Genomic DNA, 24,615 nt, shown 5'->3' on the forward strand with positions numbered 1-24,615 from the left:
CCCACAGTGGGGAAATTCCAATATTGCACCGCACAGTTAACGAACAGAAGGAAAATGGTACATGCAATAAAACAAGATAATAGATAAATAGCTTTAAATCATTTAAAAAATCGACTTTAAAATAAACTAAAAATAGACTCTAATGTAACATCTCCATAAAGTGACTTGAGTATTGCACATAGGTGTGGTTGAATGACACATGTTCAGTGTTAACAGTGTTCATTGTACAGTCTGACAGCAGCAGGAAGGAAAGACCTTAAAGCAGCTCTGCTTGTGAACAAGTCTCTCCATAGTATAGCACCTGCTGGTGCCCAGAGTCAGGACTAAACATGGGGAATCAACATTTCAGTTTTTTGCAGCTAAAACCTGGAACAATCTTCCTGAAGATGTGAGACAGGCCTCTACTTTGACAATGTTTAAATGCAGGCTCAAAATAGTTCAGTTCAGTTTAGCTGTGCATATGACAGAAAGGCTTTTATTCTGCACTTTAATGTTTATTTTATGATGATTATTTGTGATTATTTATGTTTTCCTTTCCGAATTGTGCTATACAAATAAATGTGCCTTGTGTGTGTATGAATGTGTGTGTGTGTATAAGGAGCTAGATGTAGATACCTTACACAATTATATAATTAGAAGAAAATAAAAATAATTCAAGCTCCAGTGACTTCACTGGATTTTGCACATCTTGACATGTTCCTGTTGACCACATCTGAAATTTTTGTTTTTTTAATACACTATATAAATCAACAAGCCAGAACCACCTGCTGTACCAGTCAGCATCAATATTTATTTTAAATACATATACATAAAAACCCATTCATAAAAAGACACAAAGTGAATATCAAGTTTGATTGTGCTAAAATTGTATACATACAGAATTGACATGTGACATATACATTACATTGCATAGCTTGAATTGGCATGTGAGGAGTGTGACTGGAAAAGTGCATTCAATGTCTGATATGGTGCTATTTCCAACTTTTACAGGGCAGGACAGTCACGCTCAAGAACAAGCAATTTTGCATTAGCACTCCTCACTTACAGTCAGAGCATTAGTAAGCCCAGCCTTGAAAAATATTGGAAAGAAATGACATAATGATGACAAACAACACCATCTAAACCACATAGAGAAACACTGCAATGTTTGATATCCACAACTGACAGAGTTAACACAAGTAAAACAACATGGAACCAGTGGAAATGACTGTGTAGAGAAAGTAGTCTTGAATATATCTGAACACCATAACATCCATCGTACCCCTGGTGCATGACCCAAGCATAAATAAAGGTTGCATTATTAGCCACAAAATCTGTAATAAACTCCTGAGATGAACATATTTATATTATGCACTAAAATGTGTAGAAAATGAAAATGTTTGTGCTGTATTTTCCCATTTCATGAATAAATAGAATGTGATAAAAAGATAAAACATGAGTGGAAACCCACCTGAAGAATATAAACAAATAAAGTAAGCACCTTAAATGAGGTATACAAAAACAAATGTACTTTTACATGAATTACCCACACAAAGTCTCAGTAGAATTAGAAACACATTGCTGGTCATGAAAAAAAGGAGAAAAAAAAAAGAAAAAAGAAAAAATGAAATCGGCTTAACAGCAGAAGTTCAGTAGTATACCCAGTTTGAGTGCTGATCCTAAGCCCAAGGTAGGGCATCTGTTCAAATAGTTAAGAGAAAAAAGCATAGCATACTGGCATGCAGATCATTTGCTGCATATCAACCAAGTAGTTTAAAAACAGACAAGAAATACATGTGGAATGTCTAAAATTATTTATATTGTGCAAACTGTATTGAATTTTGTCTTAATCGAGAAACAAAAAAAACAAAAAAAAGGATTTTTGCTCTGGCCTTTGTGACATTAGATATGTGCAAACCCCTTTAATTGTTTTGAGTTCATTGTACTATTACCAGGAACTGAAAACACCACATAGTCAATTCAATAATGCTTTAAAACAATGTCACAGAGGTGTAATTTTTCCATTTCAATTTCAAATACCGCAGTGGAGTTAAAATTGTGGAATTTCCCAAATAACAGACATACAGTACACACACCCATTAACACATATGAACACATTTTTGGTGTTATGAAATTTGTAAAAAAGAAGAAATACATTTTTATAAAAACCCCAAATGCTGATTCTGTATTTTTAGTCCATTTGTCCATTTGAGCCTCTCTCAGACTTCAGAGCTGTTGTGGCAGTCTTGCATCCTCACCACCAGCATTGGCTCTGTGCTGACCGATCCTTTGACCACCTCCTGAACACCCTCTCTCCATCCCTCTTTCCCATCTTTCTGTCTCGATCTTAGCACAAGTATAACTATGACAATTATTAGGATGGTTAGCAACATGCCTACTAAAGCTCCCACAACAGTCACTATACCATCTTCTTCTCCGTGTGCATTAAATTCACTTGTCTTTTGTCCTTCTTCAAGCAGCGATTTGGGCCCCACAGCTCGCCTCTTTGTACGATCCAGAGCGATGTGCATAATGTTGGTGCCACGATTGTTTTCAGCACCAATATCCTCAGCCACTTGTGGGATATCGTCACCTACAGAGCGTTTGGGGCGGTGGCTGAGGCTCTGTGATGGTAAGGCCAGGTTGGTATCCGCAGAAATAAAAGAGTGGTATTCGATGCTGCGCTTTCCAATGCCTCTGTTAGCGTTCTCCCGTGAGCGCACAGTGTAGATGGTGTGGATGTACCACTCACGACCTGCAGCCACCTGCAGACAATACAGATAAAAATATATATAGCATTGTTATTATCAGTAAACACTCCTTAATGTGAATGGTTTGAAATAGACACCAGATTAACCAAATGCCATCAGCCCACGCTGTACTCCAGTGAGACCAGGATGTGGAGTTCAGAATTGGTATCAGTTTTAGGCCTTATAATACCTTGCCCTGTGTAAAAGCCTTAGCCAAATTAAGCAGTTAATCTTAAACCCTTTCCAACCCATTTTTCCTACTAATAAAGAAATACATTTTTTCAATTCAACTCAAATTTTGTTTAGTTTTTATAATAAAGTTTATCTTAGAAAATGACTCCAAAGCTCACCTCTTTCCAAACATAAAGACATATAGACTGATTCAGTAAATGTCCTGCTTTTTGCAAATTCTAATTTACTAGACAACTATAAGTATACATGCCCACTCTCCTACCTGGAACATGGCGGTAGAGTCAAGCCTGAAGCCATCGGATCCTGCCTGTCTGACCAGAGGCAGCGCTGAGGAGTCATCTACCGCTAGCACAGCGTTAAATGGTACATCCCCAAATACTGTCGCCTGCGTCTCCGGCTGAGCCTTGTCCTGACACATAAAAAGAGTTTCATGGGGTTAATGTTGCTATTATTTATGATTTATTAATTTGTTTTTTATTATTGTTCTGTATAAAAGGCTTTTCTGTGGACTTACCAAAATCTTAAACCTGTAGAGCAGTGATGGAGAGTCAGCTAGGCAACCAAACTCAAACTTAGAGGGATTGTATTTTGGCACGTATCCATCTGATCCAGTGCAGAGGAAGACCTTCTCAATGCTGCAGAAGAAAGAGTCACCCAAATTCTGCACTGGGTCCACCATCACACGACCGTAGATGGTGTCACCTATGATGTCAAATTCAAAACGTAAGAATTCATTTTAGGTCAAAGCTAAAAGCTCACATTTAATGGTGTAAGTGACGTTCACAGTTTTGATATAGGAAATGTCAGTTCAGTCAGCTTAAAAGCAGCAAAATTCCGTCTAAAGCACAGTTTAAAACAGAGTCTAACAAAGTGAGATTGTACTAGTGCTTTATAATCCTTCCTTAGTGGGGGTCAGACATTCCTGTATGATAGGAGGCTACAGAGAAGTAATGTGGCCTTGACCAATATGACTGGAATGTAGCTATCCTCCCTGAGTCTGATAAATGGCCACTGCTGCATGGGAAACAGAATGGTTTTCTTTATAAGAAAGTAAGCAATATATTGTGTTTGTATATTGTTCACACATTGTTGTAACTTACCCTCTGAAAAGGCAGCATCACTCTCTTCTCCAAAGCCCATAGATCCATCTGACAGCCACACATTCTTCTTTGACAGCAGTAACATCTGAGTATTTAGACTGAACTCCACAGCAACTGGATCGCTCACCTATAAAGAAAGATATGGCTGCATTAGACAACAACTTTGGTGATTTTGCTTAAAGGTGAACTATGACTTTTCTGGTGGAGGCTCCGCAACCTGCTTGCAAATGTAATTACTTTGCCTGAAAATATTCCACAGTATTAATTAAACTTGTTTATCTCCACAAAAACAAGCAGATGATGTCACCGGGCCAAGTTACAGGTCAGATCCATGAAAAGTCAGCCCTGCAATAAGAATTTAGCTTTTAGCAATTATACTATCTGTAACTGAATAGATGCAAGATAACGTTAATGAAGAACATTCCAGGCAACACAATACCATGGAAACGACCTGGTGGCATATCCTTCACCTTTAAAATATCATATTAAAGCCTTACTTGCTGGAAGCGGATATCAAGGTCAAAGGTCACTGGTTCTCTTGGACTACAAACTGGTGGGACAGTGTACTCCATGTTTTGGGCTGTTGTGCATGGGATGAGCTTCACCGTGTATGTCCCAGAGTAATCTCGCACCTATGCAAATTAAAACAATTTAATGACCAAATCTGTGATTTATTTTGGATATTTATAGTTAAAACCACTAAAAAGTCACTTACAGCAAAGTCTGAAGTGAAAGTCCACTGCTGTACAGGCTGGTTGTAGGTGGGCTCACTCCTCACCAGAGTCAGGTTGAAAGTGAGTCCAGGGTGGTCCACACTCATCACCATTGATGACACTTTATTAACTGAGGAATAAAAACAGAATAAATGTTAAAATGTCTCTATGCTTTTTATGGATGTGTCTTTTCTGGTGGAGGGTGCACTACAGCTTGTCTCCATGGATATGTTATTGCTTTGCTTGTAATATTCCACAGTATGGCAGTGAACTTGTCTATGTATCTAGTGTTCATCCAGTTTTAGGTGATTTATTGCTAAAGAAATACCTTAAAAAGTGATTACTATGAGCATTGTAGCCTCTAGTCTCCACAGATGTGACCTGTAACTTGGCCCTGTAGTGTCTCCGTGGAGATAGATGCATTTACTACCATATTGTGAAACATTCCAGACAAAGCACAATCCAAAAACTTACAGAAAAGATTGGAACAGATTTGAAGGACTTTTCTTATTGTCTCTTTCTCACCTGCTCTTTTGATTCTTCCTGCAGAATGAGTCTCCACAAACAACCCCCTGAACCGAGCTTTGGTCCTGAAGTTCACCACCAGACGTCCCTGCTCATTGATGCGCATGCTGCTGGGGTACAGGGCACCTGGGACAAGCAGTGACAATGACAGTTTATTATCATTTAGATGTGTTACAGCCAAATCACTAGTTCACAACTTAAAGATCCCCACTTAGTTAAGTCCAAGTTTAAGACCCTATCACAATAAAAGTCAAGTCTGAGTCCAGTCCTTAGCAACAGAGGAGTGAGAGGGCTGCTTGATTATGAAGAAAGCTAAATGATTTGAGTTTCTGTACTAAAGAAGAATAGACTCCTTATCATTATTAATACTTTGTGAACCATGTATTAAACGGCACTGTAGATTGAACTAGTTGCTTTGCTCAAAGTTTATGGAGCATGTAGAACAGTTTAAGAGTTTAATTGTTTTGTAACTATGGGTATACGAGATTTATAGAGAAAAAAAAGTAATACGATAATAATACAATGAGTCTAATGTGAGTATCAAAGCATCCAGGCCGAGTCATGGAGCCCCGTTCTAAAGTCCAGGCCCGCTCATGTGTGTGGTCTCACCCTGCAGCTCAGCCTGCGGGGGGCTGCCGATCCCATCCCTCCACAGAATGGCCGTGTCGTACACAAACGTGAGACGCAGCTCAGACTGGAGGTCAAAGTGTTGCCAGCCACCGGTGCCCACAGGGGAGTGGAACACATAGGAGACGTAGAGAGGGACGCGCAGAGTAACGTAGGACTGGACCAAGTTCAGCACCTGTCAGTGAAGCACAACACAAGGGAATGGCAATTACATTGTACAGGTAGACATAGTATTAGACTCTTGGTAAAACTGCAAGCAAAACTGGGATTATAGGCATTGTTTTTGGAAGTTTGTGATTGTAGGCTGATGTGATATAACAGGCTGTGAAAGCAGAGCAGATCAATGCAGTGCCTCCACAAGGTGCACAACATCCCACTCATTCATCAAAGAGCAGCACAAGTCTTTGACAGTTACTTTTGAATTTTTAAGCATGATTTAAATCTGATTATTATTATAGAAGGCAATTAGTAATAAAAAGTTCTAAGAGTACAAGAATGGTTGTGAATTCCTCATGGTTATTTTGGATGTTGGTGATGGTGGTTGTTGACTAAAAGTATGATATTCACGTCCTTTCTGTGTGTTGTTGTGGAATTTGTAATAATAAAAACCAGTTTAGTGTAATCTAAGTGGCTCAAGGCCACTGGACACATCGTCTCGTAGGCTAACAGACAAGAGATACACTTGAGAATAATAACAGATAGTAACAAAGGTTAGGTCAAAGAGATCCATAACAATAGAAGTAAATATTTAGGATAAAGAATGCCACAACGGTGTGTTTCTCCCATGGGAGACACAATAAAGGGCTTATCATTTCTTAACTTTTAGGACACCATGTTCTAGCATTCTCCATCCACTAGATGGCTCTGCTCACCCATGACTATAAGCCAAAACCACACAGTTTGTCCAAAATGCTACTCTTAAAAACACACCGATAGTGGATATTATTTTATTCTTCACTTTGTTTTCAAATTATGATACATAATTAATACTTACATTCAAATCTAGGACAAAGCAGATAACTATTTCAAAACACAAATCACTACTTCTGTTTGCCGTTCAGCTTTATAAGTGATATGTAAGGATTTTAAGCACAACTTTCTATTTTCACAAACAAAAGGAACAAATAATAGTTAAAGCAACGTTGTGTATCTTTCTGGAAGTGGCACGTCACTGCTTGGTTATATGGCAATATAAAGTTAAAACCATATTTCGGAACATTCTACATGGAGATGGATACGTTTTATGCCATACTGTGGAATATTGTAGCCTAAGGAACAACATTTCCATGGAATCAAGCAGGTGAACGTTCTCCTCAAGGCAATATGAGAGACAGGTTTGTGGATGCATGATTTTCAGCTTTTTTCAGTGCAATAAAAACATTCAAACTAAAAATCATAATGCTTTCATTTTAGTCCACTTTTGGTTAGCACATATGTTTCTAAGAGACGGACAAGATGACAAGTGTAACTGCAAGTGCAACACTTTCCAGCTGTGACTAAGCCCAAGTAACTCTGTTTCTCTGGCTCCCTGTCTGTCTGCGAGACCACATACACACATGTTATAACTACATGCACACACATAATTCAGCAGTCTTTCCAGCAATGAGCACCGCTGATCAAAGGCCATGTGCACAAAAGAGCAGCAGGACATGAGCAGGGGAGTAGGTCTCTGGCTGCCATGAAAACACTGCTAACAAATACAATTGCACCAGCCTCTACAGTGATGCAACACATACAGCTGCTGCAGGATAGTGAGGACCTAATTGACAACCAGTGACAAATAGTGACAGTAATGGTACGTTGTTACAGAGTGTAATCATTAGGGTCGTGGTACAATATGACAAAACAGCCAATAATGCCATGTATGTCAATTACAATACATGTGTGAATGGAATATACGTTTGGAGATAGTTATAATACAGAATCCATAGTGAAAAATACCCTACAAACTTTATGTAAACTGTCAAATAGAGAAAACTTTGTCAAAACAACCCTGATCACGTTAAACCAGGCCTACAAAGTAAAGATCCCATTATGTTAGTTCATTAGATATTTCAAATGCACTTTAACTGTGGTACAACAACCATCAATACTGCAACATGGATTATGCTTGACCTTTAGTTTATTGCTATGGCTGTAACAGTTAAGCAGAATAATCCAAATTATTCAAGTACTGGAATAATCTATTGATCTTTGTTGATCGTAGGACTGTATGTCTTTAGTTTTTTAGTTGATTAATCGGTCGTTGGAGTCTTAGTTGACCAAAATTTTTAATAGTTGACAACTATGAAAAGAGACATTAGTGAGTTGAATTTTTTGATATTTATATGCAAAAAGGCAGAGATTAAACTGTCTTTAGATAAATACCTTTTTCTAAAGATCGATTGATATGTGATGTGTTTTTAGTTATTTTCCTAAAATTGTGTAATTGAAATTTACTACAAACTAACTTACAAACCTTTAAACACAAACCTTTAAGAGAGCAGTGTATAACATTTAGTGCAGTTATTCCCTCGCATCAAAGTGTTAAAATAAAGCTTTGTGTGTATGTTGTAGACATCAAATCAGCCAAAAAAAAACACATCGGCCAGTGCTGGAGATTTAAGGCCCATATATTTCAGTTGGCCTTCTCATTTCCAAGTACTCTTTTGCATAAATGTTTCTTGGATGAACTCCCATGTAAGTGTTGTGAGTGCAGTTTGGGTCAGATACCCAGAACTAAACCTGAACAAGACCTGGATTAAGACGGAACCAAATCTAAACTAGGATTCAAAATATTTGGAACACAGCATAAAAAAAACACCAAAGACAAAGTCTGGTAAACATGCACATATGTAGTGAATAAGACTGAAACAGAGGTAAACAGGCACGGAGCCGCTCTGTCTGTGAGACCCTCTCCATCAAACCACTGCAAACAGTCTGAATGTATGCACACCTATCACAGCGGTGCACAGGGACAAAGTTAAAGAGATTCATGAACATGCAAAGTGTAGAGAGGTCTCATACATCTATATTATTTCTGGTCATAACATATGGTTGAGCAGATGTCAAATATGGTGCCACATTTATATCAATATCAGAATCTATATTAACCTTTCTGTATTGGAGCTGTCTGTTTCATCTTACCATGAGCCCGCCCTTGCTCTCGTTTTCTGAGCCTTTGGATGGATAAATGTTGTAATACGCCAACGGCTGAACTGTGTTTTTAAACTCCATACGCCTTCACCACAATCATTTGGATTATTTCAGCCCTGGAATTGTCAATCTTTACTGAGAAAACAGTAAAATAAGTTGTTAACTTGAAAACTGGGACTTTGTGACATCTCAAGGTGGAACAGAGCATTTTGAGCTTTGGACATGTAGACACCCCAGTAATGCAGAATTACTCAAACATGTGTGAATGAAACAAAAAAACAAAAAAAAACAAAACAGCTCCAGATGTGTTTTTGATGAGGCAACAACATAGCATAAAGCTCACAATGCAGCCCTCAGATCAATTTTTGAGGTTGTTCTCTTACAGAATTGGCCCAAATCATCACAGGCAGATTTCTTTTACTACAGATTTATCACATTTATCAATATTGCAATACATATTATACCATGTTTTGTCTTAACATCCCTTGCTAATATATCCTACCCAGTAACAATGATGTTTTTCTTCTGTCAGTCATGCACAAACATAAAACAAACCTCAGTAAACAGTGACCCTTAAACAAGCTCACTGACCTGTCCATCCGTGCCTATGGTGCCCCCACAGTCTGTGAGCAGCTCGGACATGTGGTAGTAGCTGCTGAACTCCCACAGACAGGCCTCCAGGTTCAGGTTTTTGTAGAAGCGCAGCGTGCTGTTTCCCCGCAGTGCGCCGCTGTACTGGTAGGGGGCAGCGTCTCCCATGCTCTCAGTGCTGCGGGTCAGGGTGCTGATGAAGCCATGGCCTGTGCTGACTTCATTGTAGTCGAGAAGGTTGGAGCAGCGGTGGTTCCCCACACGAGTCCCGTCTGGAGAGAGGGTCAGCTCGAAGTTCATGAGGGGCCGAGTGGAGATGACCGGAAGCATTCCTGTGGAGAAACACAAAGAATGTACCTGGATTCAACAGACTATGGTGATGTACTACACAAACTCATGTCTCTGTATGGTGTTTACAGTTTAAGCCAAGAGTACATGCTGAAGTGAACATTCTGAGGAGTCAATGGTTTATACAGGTCAATTCTATGGTAGAAAAAACAGTCAAAATTCAGACATTTTGACATGTTTAGCACGTACTATAATTATTGGGTCTTGAGTAATATATGTAACACTTGTATCATGCGTTTCATGACACTCAAAGAGGCTTCACAGTTTGAGACAGACAAAAACACAAAAAATTCACATTCACATCTACACGCTGAATAAATCTTTGTTTAAACTAAATGGGGCAACATGAAACACCAAAACAAAACCCAGCATATGTTCAAAACAAACATATATTTTTAGAAATCTTGTGAAGGAATGCGCAGCATGGATTTTTCCATTGATCTGTATCACTGCTATTACTTTGCAGTGTATAACTTGTGATTAGACAAAGGAAGTTTCCTGCTGGCAGACAGTAATTATTAATACAAAGGCTGAATATGTTAAGACTACTTTTAAACAAAATATTGAAGTGCATAAAAGCAGTGTCTGGTATAGCTCATGTGATAGTGAGGAGCAGAGCAGGAGGAGACGATCCAGCAGCAGACATTAAAAATCAAGAAGCGAATGTTAAGTAGTGCTGTGCTGGAGGCTTTACAGCAGGCCTCCATATAACACCGGAGCATCTACATTCTGCCCCACTCGTACTGCTCGGGGTCTTTCAGTCTTGAATATTACACAAACAGAGGTGATGTGGAGTGAAGGCTCATTCACTATGTTACACTGAGGAAATACTACCTCTAATTTCATTGTGCACTTCCACTATTGTTTGAATTTGTTTAATTTTAAGCAAATGTGTATACTTTTTGCATTTCTTTTGTTGTTGTTTCTGACATAATTATTACACGTTATTTCTACATACCGTAGTTAGTATATATATATTTTTTTTCCTATTTGAAATATTATTTGGCTGATGTTTTTAAAGGGCTCATATTATGTTGTTTCCTCATCACAAACAGACCTGGAGTTGTGTTTTGTTTCATCTACAAATGTTTAACACACAAACCCTGGGTAAACCCCGAGCTCTTCTCTCAAACAGAAAACACTGTGTTCCAAGGTGTTCCACCTTGTGATGTCATGGGGTAATACAGGACATGCAACAATGTGTTTTTAAACTCCATACAGCTTGACCTAGAATGAAATGACCAATCTTTAGTAAACAAATCTAAAAGGAGCTGTTAACTTGAAAACCACCAATACATGACATCACAAGGTGGAACAGAGCATTTAGAGCTTTGAAAACAGACTAATAATAAAGTGTTAATCAAACATGTGTGAATTACACAAAACTCCAGGTCAACATTAAGACATGGCTTAAAGCTCATAAGAATCAATTTTGATGACTCTTTAACCTATGACCTATAATAAATAAACATTTTGATAAAATTATGTATTGACGACTTTCTTTAATTACTGTAGTCAATTGTACGATTCACCAATACATAGATAGATATATAGACACTTTCCACAAACTCCTGAAACTATGGTGGCATGGCCAATCCTCATTAGATTATGTAATACCATTGTGGAAGTAAAATATCACTTACTACCTCTAATATTCATATATGTTTATTTTCAGTATAGTGTGGTTACTTACAGAAAAAGAAAAAAAAGTGTTTTTTAGACTATGTGGAACCACCATAGCTTTATTAATGGGCTGAATACATAATAAATACGACACAAGTCGTATTCAAGTGCATTATGGGTAGCTGTGTATTTAACATCACACCGGGCATGACGTGTCCTCACCGTCGATGTGCGGCATAGTGACAGTGACTTTGATGAGGTTGGGGTGCTTGGGGTCATCTGCGCCAGTGTAGCGGAGTTTAGCTGAAAACGGTTCGGCTCCCACTGTCCCCATCTTACGCGGTTGACACATACCTTTGAATGACAGAGCAGACAGGCAAAAGGACATCATGTACTGAGCAGTGGATCAGAGAAAAGCCACCGATCAAAACCTGTCCAAAAGTACCAAGTGTAACGCAAAAGTTCAGCAAAGGTTAAGAACACGCAATACTTTTTGCCATTATTATTTCAGTTGCCTCTTGAGCAATTCTGGGATAGAGATAGTTGCTCTTTTCATTTGGTATTAAACTAAACATATGGAGTTACTATTATTTTATATTTTGTACACTGCAATACTGATCTAAAACAAAACTGCAGAACTGTAACAAGTAGCATATTTATATTATTTATTTATTTATATTATATTATAGTAGCATATTATATATGCATCAAATGAAATACAACCTTCAGTAAACTAATGATAAAGGAGCAACGCTATACCATGGTTAAAAACTCTTATAAAGTAAATTTTAAACAGTATGTACTTTTTAAGGGATTCAGTACAATTTTTAAATCTAGTTGTGTCTTTACTATTTACTATAGGGTTTGGTGAGTATTTACCTGCGATGATTTTTACAATTTTACAAAATAGGACTTACACATACAGAAGTCTGTGTCTCTATTTTGGATTTTTTTGTTCTTCTTTACTGAGTAGTGTGCAAGGTGTTATTAATTCTCACAGAATGGTAAGTTCACAGCAATACTAGCCCATTTCTTCAGGAGAATTGGATCCAAAATTGCTTTTAGCTGTACAGCCTCACTTTTTCAAAAGACTGAGATTTGGTTGCCTTGAGTAGAAACGTAACAATAATACTTTAACTGAGCAACTTATTTTTCTACTTCATCCTTTATCCACTTCACTTATATAGAAGTAATCATTCAAAAAGAGACTGGTTCCAGCTCACTGGACTTTTGGGTGGGTAGCCTGAAAATGTAGGTGTCTACTGATTGGTCATGGCTTTCAAAAAGGATAACAGAAAGTCATTTCCATTAGCAAGGTTTTGTTTTTTTATATGCAAGTTATATATATAATAGATGTACAGTGGTCCCTCGCTATATTAATAATTTATGTCAAACCTCGTAGGTTGATCATTAAAATTAAATTTGTTACAGTATTTCTAAAAGCTATTATTTTTGTTTAGAGTATAGGAAAACATTAATATTTTTATTTCTCAAACAAATGTTTGGGCGGATGTTGCCTATTGTGGGTTATTTTTAGAGCGTACCCCCGCGATAAACGAGACAACACTGTAATTCTAATTCATATGAAAGGTTTGATCTACTTATGCCAGAATCTCAAAAAAAACACTGTCTAAACTGTCTCAAATTATGTTTTTTTTTTAATTTAATTTAATTAATTTTTTTTTATTTTGAAGCAATCTACCAACTTTCTCCACAGAGAGCTAACAACATGAACAGGTACATGCACCACACGTCTATGATTCGTTCGTCTTGAAATTGCATTTAATCAAAGTAGTGCTACACTTTATCCTCATCAAAAACATGGAGATAGTCCAGACTTACTCAAATCACTCTAACTGAAGATAATGTTTTGAATTCAATTAATTTTGACACATTTAGATTATTCTAGTATATGTTTGAAGTTGCCAGCTCCTGCATTTTTCATGTTAATCGACATTACCTTCTTCACGGCTGATAGTGATAATGGGACTGCTGAGCTCCAGGCCCTCGTCCCCGTTGGAGTTAACGGCCCGGGCCGCACACTGTACCCGCGACCCAGCCTGGAAGTAGATGGAGTCCAGGGAGATCATTTTGGAGGAGGTGAAAAAGGTGTCGAAGTCCACCTCTCTCATGGGACTAGTGACGCCGTCTGACCCAGTGGGGGCGCTCACGAGCCAGCGGTACCGGGTGAGGGTGTTGTTGATGTGTTCGCTAACGCAGATGGAGCCAGTCTTGTCGTAGTCTGAGTATTTAGTGTCACAGGCCTAAAGGTGCACAAACAGGAGGGATGGAGAGAGAGGCAGAGCGAGAAAGACAGAGGGAGAAAGAAAGAGAAAGAGAGAGAGAAAGAGAGAGAGGCAGAGGAGAAAGACAGAGGGAGAAAGAAAGAGAAAGAGAGAGAGAAAGAGAGAGAGGCAGAGGAGAAAGACAGAGGGAGAAAGAAAGAGAAAGAGAGAGAGCGCAAATAAGAGAGACGCAGAGGAGAAAGACAGAGGGAGAAAGAAGGAGAAGGAGAGAGAGAAAGAGAATGAGGAGGCAGAGGAGAAAGACAGAGGGAGAAAGAAAGAGAAAGAGAAAGAGAATGAGGAGGCAGAGGAGAAAGACAGAGGGAGAAAGAGTTAGTGATAGAGAGAGTTACCGAATGGTACATAAAAAAGGAGTATTTGTACAGCTGCACAGAAGGACTGCAGTATAATAAATACACATTATATAATAACTATACGGTAATAACTATAATTTAGATACTTTTTTTTTTACTTCCTTGAGTCCAAGGAATAGTATAAATGAAATGAATTTTGTTACTTTTCCATACTTTCTACAGATATTGATGGTACACTGTCAAATACAATATATAGTATTACTTATTATAATCCAGTTATTCTGTTTGCTGATATCAACATGGTAATTACACCAGATTAATACCATTCCTTTACCTATGGACTCCAAGGACTAATTTGTTTTTGGAGGACATAGTTTAACCTCTAATACAGCATTTCAATTTGAAATGTTTTTTTCTGTGTTATTAGCTGAATGAAATAAAGTGTTCTTTATTATGAACCTGTTGGCTGGGTGCTTTCAAGTGCACCTCTCCACTCGCTGTTTTAACAAGACTACTTCATTTTGTCTCCGCAGGGAACCTCCTACGCAGCTGACCAAAACACAAGCACACACTCTGCGGAGGGAAGGCGCTGGTGCCCACAGCTGTCACCTGAGAGGCGGAGGGCTTAACGCAGCATGGAAACCCATTTAAGTATTGAACCTAGCCTTTAACCGCTCTCCTGGGTGTTAGCGCATGACAACCGTGCTCTAATAAAGAGTGTTATGTGTCTTTAAGGACGAAGTACCGAGACTGTCTGAAGGACACAGTTTAGAGAGGCAGGTTCACTTGTCTATTAAAATATACGTACATCTGACTGAATATAAGCTTAATATGCACAATCTACACAATGACAAGGGGCAATACAGAGTGAGCTATAGCTAATGAGGTTAAATCATGAATTTAGTTTTATATATTTAAAAAATACAACCTACACAATAAAGTAGAGGGAGAAATTAAGTTATTTCAATTCTATGTTTACATGCATTCCAAAAATCTAATCATTATCTGATTTCTGCTGCTATTTGATTACTTAAATGTCATGTAATCAGTAGCATCTGATATGAGTAATCTGATTTCTTCTGACATTCGTACCTTCAAGAGGAAAATTATGCAAAATAAGGTGGCAAAGACAAAAATGAAAGAAAAAACAGAGCTATTTTTAAAAGTATTGTACTTTGTCTTCCAAATGCAATGGTTACTCCACTAATTAACTGAGGCAGTGAAGTGTTTTTGATTATCCGATTGGTTTTGTGCACGTAAACACACACAAAAATTACATCTCTGTTATTGGGTTTGACATTTTTTAACTCTCAATTTTCATTCATTGTTTACATTTGAAGTTATTTGCATATTAATTAGGCATACAGTGTTTTGTGTATGCTAAATGCCCTTTCTGAGACCTCCAATTATCTTGTCTTGAGTCTAGCATAAGGAGGAAAATAGCTTTGGACTCCCTGTGGATAAACTACTTGTATAAAAATAATACATTTTAGTGTCATTGCAGCAAAACAACAACTACAGTGACAAATAGCTAGAAAAAGGTTGTGTTACAAAACAGTTTGAGTGTTTTGTGACTAATAATGTCAATTGCCTCTTCAGTAAGGAGACTGTATGCACCTGTGGAGTTTTATCCCTATATAGAAAATAACAGAAGCCTGGATTTTCTGGATTTGGAATTGGATGTGTCTCCACATCACGACTGGATGATATCACAGTTGGTAAGAAAAGACTAGTTGTCAAGGGTGACAGTGTACAACTCCAAGTGTCAACTGTAAGATTTCGTATCACAAAAGTTATGCCTCAGTCCCCTAGAATCCATGGCACTGCGGCACTAGACTTCATGAGATATTTTAGTGTATGGACGAAGTTGGTGGACTGCCAAACTAAAGCCTCCAAAGCAGCAGCAGCAGACAGACCTCCGACTAGGCAATAAAACGGCAGGTGTGACAGCCACGAGAGGATGTGAAGATTACCAGATGCAAATAGGATCTGAAAGCTTTAGAGAGTTTAAGGCAGTTTGACTCATGCTAGGACTGCACTGTATGAGAAATATGCTAGATCTGACCTGCAAGAACTATTTACTAATAACGATAGTGGTTTGACATAGATACCATTCTAAATTTAGTAACTTTTGCATTTAGTCACATTCATTTATAAGAGCAGTATGGAATTTTTGAAAGGGAAGTCCGCCCCTGGTTTATCTTCATTCTAGGCAACTCTTGACAGCAGCAGTAGTGATAGCAGTAGTAACAGTCATAGTAGCAGTAGTAACAGTCATAGTGGCAGTAGTAGCATAAGTAGCAGTAGTAGATGTAACAATTCTAGTAGTTTGATGGAGCAGGACTCACAGTAACACAGACAACTGGGTATCCGGCTGGTGGGCGGAGCTTATCCTGTGTCCTCTCAGTGTCGTCATAGTGAAGCAGCGACATGACGTGGGGCAGGGATGGAAACGTGACGTCCGCCATGCTGTTTGTCTCCTCAATGTACACGATCGCTTTGGTCACCTGAGGAAGGGCGCGACATGTGATTAAATTAAACATCCACTTAACAAATAAGACAAGAAAAAGGTGACCAGGAAATAAGTGAAAATGAATGACTACACATACTACAAAATACTATGTACACGGACCCAACAAGTTTTAAATTGAAATGTCTTGAAGTATAGGGCCCTCAATAAGAATGTAAAATATAGGGAGAAACATTGGTTGTGTGTAGTAGTTTCCATTGAATCACAGAATGCAATACTGTGTTCTGAATAGTTGTGCTTTGATTGCAGATGTGAGTACGTACAGTGTAACTTTTTCATTTTGGGAAACTTTTTTCAGTAGAATTTACCAACCATCTTCATAGTCTGTTTAGAATTGCCTTTGATTCTGAACATTTTATTGTGTGTGTTTGTTCTTGGTCTCACAGTTTTCCTAAGGTTATCTATTATTTATGTCCAATGTTTTTATCCCCTTTTAGCTGTAGTAAAGTACTGCTGTTGTCTGGTCTAGGACACTCTTGTAAACCAGATCCCAGCTCTCAGTGGAGCTGACCTCCATAAATATGGGTCAATAAAACCATACAAAACTTTTCCTATTACTTTACAGTGGTGTTGGTGGCAAATACACTTTTCAATTATGAGGAAATTCTTTAGTTTGCTAGTCAGAGTGTTGCAAAAGTCAGCTCCATACAACACTATGCAAGAGTAGCAACTAAAAATAAAAAATAATTTTAATGAATCGATATGATAAATTACAAGTAACAGATTTCTGGTCAAGGACAATCAGTCATTCATTTTATATAAACACAGAAGACATCAAACATATGAAGGGCAATCAGTTCTTGACATATTGATATTTATGATTCCTTAGGGCTCCATAGAACTTTTCCATTGATTCTCTTATGTGCTTTTTTTCATTACAGACATTTATCAGAGAAATAAATGATGTCATGTGAAAGAGGGCAACAAACAGGGAGCAAAATGAAAATGAAATATAGGAACATTTTCAGATAATGAAACATGTAACAACGCAAAAAAGTGGTCAAAGTACACAACCAGTCAAACGTTTGGACACACCTTCTTATGCTTTTTTAAAAACATTTATTTATGTATTATTTTTTATTTTATTATAATTGATTTTATTATAATATATATATATATATATATATATATATATATATATATATATATATATATATATATATATATATATATTTATTTATTTATTTATTTATTTATTTATTTATTTATATAAACACAGAAGACATCAAACATATTAAGTATGATGTATGGAATTATGTAGCAAAGAGAAAAAAGGCAAATAACTCTTGCTTCATATATCTGATGTCTTCTGTATGTTTCTAAAATGTAGAAAGTAGTCAAATAAAAAAAAAAATTAAAAAAAATAAAACATTGAATGTGTCTAAACCTTTACCTTTGCCTGGTCGTGTATGTTTAAAATACACCACACAAACGTTTGGACACACCCTCTCATTCAGTTTTTTTTACTACTTTGTACAATTATTTATTCAAATATATGAATCATTCAATATATGGAATTATGCAGTAAAGAAAACACTTTTCAACAAAGCAAAGCATATATTTTACGTCTTCCATATGTAGCTAAAATACAGAAAGGTCTGAGGTCAAAGTATTAGATTTGCCCTGCAATTTACTTTCCTTACTTACCTTTTTGAACAGTGTTACGCTGACATAACTGTATTCAGTTTCACATCTTAATCTGCATTGTTTACTTGTAATATTTGTATGTGTTTCATAAGAAAGCTAAACCCATAATAAGATTAAAAATACATTTTGAATATCAAATAACATCTGATGCTTATTTATATATGTGTGTGCGCTTAGCCTAGCAATAATTAATGGTACCATTTCATTACTGTATACTGATATCTGACCTGCGTTTCGGCCACCATGTTGTCATCTGGCTTCAGGTGCAGAGTGAAGGCCTCCCTCATCTCCCTTACCCCGTCAAAGAGGACCTCCACCTCCACCACATGCTCTGTCTCGCCCTGTTTGAACTCCACGTCTGAAAACGCAAGACACACACACACAAGCCAAACTGCTTTAAATGTAAATCCAGCCAACACAAGGCCGCCTCGCAAGGCTCATTTGAATTTGTGATAAGTCCGATGACTTTTTGAGTCATCTTTCTCGAATTGAGCAGAGACTTTGATAAAAATGTAAAACCGCAAAAGTTATCAGCGTCTGCGTTTTATTGGTCCAGTTGAATACACATTTTGCTAAAAGGCTTCATGGGTTTCTCTTTACAGACTGCCAAAGGTGCAATATCTCCATTATATTCCTTTGCATTAGAAATATGCTTTGGCCCAAGAAAATATCAAATGAGAATTTCAAGGCTCTGTGATTTAAAATTTGCACTGTTTGAACGGTGGATAGGCACATAACATTTTAATATATGCCTATAAATATTCTACCCATGATTAAGCAAAGAAAGGTGCTTAAAGTGGGTGCAAGACTGGTTTTTACCATGCTGACGAAGCATTGGGGAAAGTTGAAATTCAATTAAAATCAGCAAGAGTCTCTGATGGACTACATTGAGAAAATTACCTTTTACCCATTTGGGGATGAAATTGGCAATCAATGTCTTGTTCCAAATACGTTCTTTCGCTCATCATTAACTTTAAGAATTGAATTAATATAAAACTATATGAAGCACTCAGCTTTACCTCTGAGGCAATCCAAAGCTGCAGGAGAGATTTCTTTGTACGGTAAACAAAGGATCCTACTGAGCTTCAGACCACAGGTGATGTTCTTTAAAAGTTATTATCTACATGGTTTTAATTATGCATTTATTATAAGATACCACCTGTCAGACATAAGAAGTACATAAATGTATCAGAATATTGTCTTAGAAAAGTGGGTCTCAAATAGGGGTACCTATATTTCTGGTTGTGTGTATAGGAACTTCTTGGGTGTTTTTTTCTTCTTTGCAAATGTGAACTGATGCATTCGTGCATTGTTATTGCATAACTCACGTAATTAAAACTAACCCAAAATTAGACTGCATAATCATCCCTTGGTGTAGAGACCTTGGTTTGTCCTGATTTAGGCATAATTAAAAAATGCATTGAATACAGTAAAAAAAAGCATTTTATAAAGGTGATTGTGAGTTATAGCTAATGAAAAAATATAAATAGCATCTGATGAAATACATCATGAACTAGATAATCAGATGTTACATTAGACCTCCATCTGCTAGTTTATGCTCATTGGAATGTGAGTGTTTTGAAAAAGTGGCACTTGCTATGAAAACTGCTGCTAAAAGAGATTCTTCAATAGTTTAAAGCAAAAATAAAAGTATAATGTAGTCACTTTACACCACAATATACTGTGACACAGCATGACTGACTCATTTGTTGTTTTTTTATGCTTAGCTGTATACTTCCTCATTTAAATCTGGTTTATTTTGAAAGTTGAAAGTAGTTTATGTAAACTTTAAATGACAGCTAAATGTTTCAGTAGTAGTTGTCGGCATCCAATCCCATGTCCCATAGTCCATCCTGCTTTATACAGCTCTGATCTCTATGAAAGCAGTGTTAAAGTCAACCACAGAAGTATGTCATGTCAGCTGTAAAATCAAGGGCTTCACCTTGAGAAACGGGGTGGTAGTCCTCTCCGGAGACCGCCGACCCGTCTTTGGTGTGCACCCGGACCACCGACACTTTAGAGGTGTCTCCCAGGCGCACCACAGGGACCTGCACCGTGGCAACAGACCCCGCCTCCTTGGGCTCACTCACACTGAACTTGGTCTCAGAGAAGCGGATGATGGGTTCTAAAGGACAGACACATTAACAGAGGTGATGTGTTTGAAAATAAAACAGCTTCTATCTGTTTTCGCACAATAGTGCCAAAATAAGACAACTGCCAAGGGATTCTGCTAATAGTTAAACTGCTAGATTTTGCACCTGCTTTCTGCCTTAGGTACTACCAATTTCAGATACCAACAGTAGAATAAAGCATAAACTGCATGAATTATTCAATAAAATAAAGGGGGCTTTGAACTGTGGTGTGTTCAGGCACAAGCACTGAGGGCTCTGTGGGCAGCATTCCGGTCCGGTGATGTCATCATGAAGTGCTATTTGTTTAAATATAGTGAGAAAGTAAGCTCTGTGCCATTGTGACATTGAAATGAGTTCCGCTGTGAAGCGTGCATCTCCATCAGGTTTTGGATTAAACAACAGAAGTGAGGGAAATAATAAACTTAATAATAAACTTCTGTCACTGTCCACAGTCCTTAAACATTATAAGGGAAGCACGGACCATCATTGTTTTTGAGTTTTTTCACTTTTTTTCTGTAAAGAGGAAAATGGCAGGGCTTGTATACTAAAGTCATGTGTGTGTGTGTGCGCTTTGGCCCACCTCGTCCTGCCGTGCCAATGTCTAAAGCGCTCCACAACTGGGCTCTGATGGTTTACACTCACACTGGACAAGCGCAGTGCTTTAGGGTCTTTTCCCAGCGTGAGCTCACCCAGATAAGATTCCTATATAAATGACTATAATATTATGAACATACTGTCGGCAGTGTCCTTGATCTTGACCAGAGTCTCGTTCAGATCTCCCACTGACGCCCCAAACTGTGAGTCGCTCTTGGGACTTCCCAGAACCAGGCGCAGCTCCTCCCCCTCCTCATACAGCGAGTCATCCACCAGAGACAGCACACACGGCTTCTCTGCCTCCCCTGTGAAGACACGTTAACTAAATGACTCTCACCTATATGTAACATTTTATGTGTGAATATATTATACACTACACACTTATACTCTTTATCCTAAAGCATTTTAAGTTATTCTATTGTGTTAAATACAAACAGCTAATCATCCAGCCACATGCTTTCAAGCTTATAAAAATGGTGAGGACTGCTTTCAGAAGTTCAAATCATGCATCAAAAAGGAGAAAGAGGATTTAAGTGACTTTGAACATTGCTTGGCTGAGTCTTTCAAAAACTGCTGCTGAACTACAGGGATTTCCACGCTCAACCTTCTCTTGGGTTTAAAAAGAATGCACCAAAAATGATTCCTCTACATAAGAATTAGCACTAGTCTCAAGTAGGCCTGTCATAATGCACCGTATTGATGAAGTAAATATAGACGATAAAAGATAATATTGAAACTAATTTAGAGACTTATACAGATTCATACCACAAAAAAACTATTCTAAAATGTAAAATGTTACAAAATCATAAGCTGCAATAAATAAATAACAGAATGAAACACTCAAATCTTATCATATAGCTAAAAAATAACACTTTCAAGCTGTGCAAACAAAATGTCCTGATAAATATTGACCCACAACAATTATTGCTCCACCTGTCATATATCGAATGATAAGTTGAGTAGTGATTATCGTGACAAGCCTAGTCTTAAGGCGAAGACGGGTTTCAGATGACATGGCAAAACATATTGCTTAATTATGGTGGGAGACTTAAAACTAATATTGTTAATGTGACATTTTTGGAGTGACATTTTTGGTGTGATATATTGAGATTATGGACTAACTGCTTGTATAAATGATTGCTTAGATTAATTTAGAATTTTAAGTTTTAACATTTTTTGTGAAAATAAATACAATACAAAAACAGCCTAATTGTTACTAAAATCTGGATACTTTAAAACTGCCAGCAACCACCTTTCAACCAGTGCAATGTAACAAAATTCATCTGCTTTATAATTAATAATTTCATTTATATATTCTTCACTTAATCAGCTCCTTCAGAGATCGGGGAGGTTGTTTGCGTACATACAGAGTGACAGCACAGCAGGTAATTTGCTACTTTGTCAAACTGTGGATATGGCAAAAAGGTGACAATTCTCAGTAGAGCTGTTTCTTTAATTAAACCAGTGTCAAGTTTCAAGATGGTGGATGAACACAGAAGTGTTTGCCTGAGATTACCTGGGAGGAAGGTGATAATAGATGCATCCGTGTTGGGGAGTTCTTCAAAGTCCAACCCGACCTGAGCCGAGCCCTGTCTGGTGTAGCACCGGACTGTGGATCTGTGCCGAATGTCTCCGCTTCGGTGAACCATTGCCAAAATGTGACCATCGCTCTCTTCTCCAGAGTACAGCGCCTCACGGAACTGCACCTTTGGCACTGATGAGAAAATGAGTGTTCAACAGCGTTTAACAGACTTTTCTACTAGAACTGGAAAAATAACAGATGGAAAAGAAATAATAATAATAATAAATAAACAAATAATATATATTTTGTATACTATTATTTGTGAATCATCAAAATTAATGATCTGATTTGGATTGCATAAAGACTTTCAGAATGATTCAAAGAGATGTCCAGATGTCCTCCCTGACATGACAACACCAGAACAAAGACAACATCTTCATAATCCTCATAAAAATGTAAATATAAAAATCCTATAATGCTGCTATAGAAGTACAAAAGGTACAAATGACAAAAGAAGTACAAATGTAACACCAAATTCGCTCACAGTCAGACACAGAGTCGTTGATGAACACAGAGGCTTTGGCGGGCTCCCCCAGCACTCCGTTCACAGGCATTCGCAGCACCAGGTCAAAGCTCTCGGGCCCCTCCAGCTCGGGACAGCCCAGGTCATCCAGAATGGTCACTTTGAAGGTTTGCATGCTCACGCCGGGAGAAAAGTCCAGGTTACGACTGATGCCCACATAGTCCACTCCAGCTGCAAATGGAAACAGTTTAAATATTTTAGTGCAAACTTGTATTTATCTTCTTGAATTAGCAGGTACTGCTTAATCTCTACTCCCAAAACAAAATTCGCGCACAGTGTAAAAAGGATATTCTGACTGGTTAAAGAAGATATTTGAGTAATTGAAGCATCTGCCACCTGCCTGTCACCATGAAGATGCTTTGCTTGGAATGTTTCACAGTATGGTATTAAACAAAGTAGGTGATGTCACCAAACAGGGAGGTGAGCTCTCCAATAGAAAAAATATATGCAATGGAAATGTTTTTCAAGGTATTTTTGAGCCATAAAAACTTATGCAAGAGTAGGCCTGTCACAATAATTACTATTGACGTATCAATATATGAAAGTGGAACAATATTTTTTGGGGGTCAGTATTTATTGTATGCACAGTTTCTTTGCACTGCTGGTAAATTGTTGATTATTTTTTGGTTTTATGATCAGATTTAAGCCTTATAAGGTTGAATGAATAACTTGTTTGACTCATTACAGATGCAAACTAATGACTTAAGTGTTTCAGTCTGGTGTTTATTCATTGCAGCTCCTGATTTTTTAACAATATTCTAAACTTAGTTCTAGAATAGTTTTTGTGGTTTAAATCTGCTCTTGGGTTACAGTGTCAGGGGCATAAATTTGTCTCAGTATTATTGTTTATTGTCTAAATTTACTTCAGCGATATATCAAACTTGAAAATATGTTATCATGACAGGCCTACACAAAAGAGAGGCAGATGATAGATGCACCACAAATATTACATAGTGCATTAACAGCAACTGAAACGACAGTAGAAGTAAAGACTTTGCAACTTTAGTGCAGTTTAGAGTTTGGATACACAGCTCACCCTCAGCAGAGATAGGCTCAGATTTGCGGGAGCGAACTGTGACGGTCCCGGTTTTGGACAGGTCTGTTCCAGTCCTCCACACTTTCACCTCCACATGCCCCGCGCTCTCATCCACACGGTACTCCACCTCCCCAAAGTAAAAGACCGGAGCTGCAAAACAAGATTGTATAAAGAGAAGTTCATTAAGGTCTGGAGTCTATTCATGGATCTCAGCTTACTGTTATATGCAACATTTTGAAGACTTTTTTCCCATTCAAAAGATATAATTTTTAGTTTTGAATTGCTAATCACTACCAGTCCTAAATTTTCATCATTCAGGACCCGTGGATAAGAACAGAATGTGAGAAGAAACAGCACCAGTTTTTAATAATATATTGTACAAGTTTTAT

General features: G+C 37.7%; 1 protein-coding gene across 2 annotated transcripts in view; it reads right to left on the minus strand.

Moving 5' to 3' along the window:
- Positions 1 to 1,815: 1,815 nt before the first annotated feature.
- The window catches only part of LOC117381361 (FRAS1-related extracellular matrix protein 2-like), a 105,052-nt gene continuing 82,252 nt past the window's right edge, over positions 1,816 to 24,615 (minus strand). Inside the window, exons 7-24 of one of the 2 annotated variants that reach the window (XM_055226753.1) lie at positions 24,227 to 24,376; positions 23,152 to 23,361; positions 22,602 to 22,799; positions 21,226 to 21,390; positions 20,302 to 20,484; positions 18,587 to 18,717; positions 16,531 to 16,689; positions 13,544 to 13,847; positions 11,806 to 11,937; positions 9,613 to 9,944; positions 5,869 to 6,061; positions 5,260 to 5,385; positions 4,737 to 4,855; positions 4,519 to 4,653; positions 4,022 to 4,148; positions 3,436 to 3,623; positions 3,184 to 3,330; positions 1,816 to 2,744 (exon numbers count right to left, since the gene is read on the minus strand). In XM_055226753.1, the coding sequence (XP_055082728.1) occupies positions 2,199 to 2,744; positions 3,184 to 3,330; positions 3,436 to 3,623; positions 4,022 to 4,148; positions 4,519 to 4,653; positions 4,737 to 4,855; positions 5,260 to 5,385; positions 5,869 to 6,061; positions 9,613 to 9,944; positions 11,806 to 11,937; positions 13,544 to 13,847; positions 16,531 to 16,689; positions 18,587 to 18,717; positions 20,302 to 20,484; positions 21,226 to 21,390; positions 22,602 to 22,799; positions 23,152 to 23,361; positions 24,227 to 24,376 (3,545 nt within the window). In that variant the 3' untranslated portion in view covers positions 1,816 to 2,198. Of the gene's footprint in view, positions 2,745 to 3,183; positions 3,331 to 3,435; positions 3,624 to 4,021; positions 4,149 to 4,518; positions 4,654 to 4,736; positions 4,865 to 5,259; positions 5,386 to 5,868; positions 6,062 to 9,612; positions 9,945 to 11,805; positions 11,938 to 13,543; positions 13,848 to 16,530; positions 16,690 to 18,586; positions 18,718 to 20,301; positions 20,485 to 21,225; positions 21,391 to 22,601; positions 22,800 to 23,151; positions 23,362 to 24,226; positions 24,377 to 24,615 lie in introns of both variants that reach the window. The other variant, XM_033978318.2, reaches the window with a different exon arrangement.

This window comes from Periophthalmus magnuspinnatus, chromosome 14 (assembly GCF_009829125.3).
Source record: "Periophthalmus magnuspinnatus isolate fPerMag1 chromosome 14, fPerMag1.2.pri, whole genome shotgun sequence".
Classification (NCBI taxonomy): domain Eukaryota; kingdom Metazoa; phylum Chordata; class Actinopteri; order Gobiiformes; family Gobiidae; genus Periophthalmus; species Periophthalmus magnuspinnatus.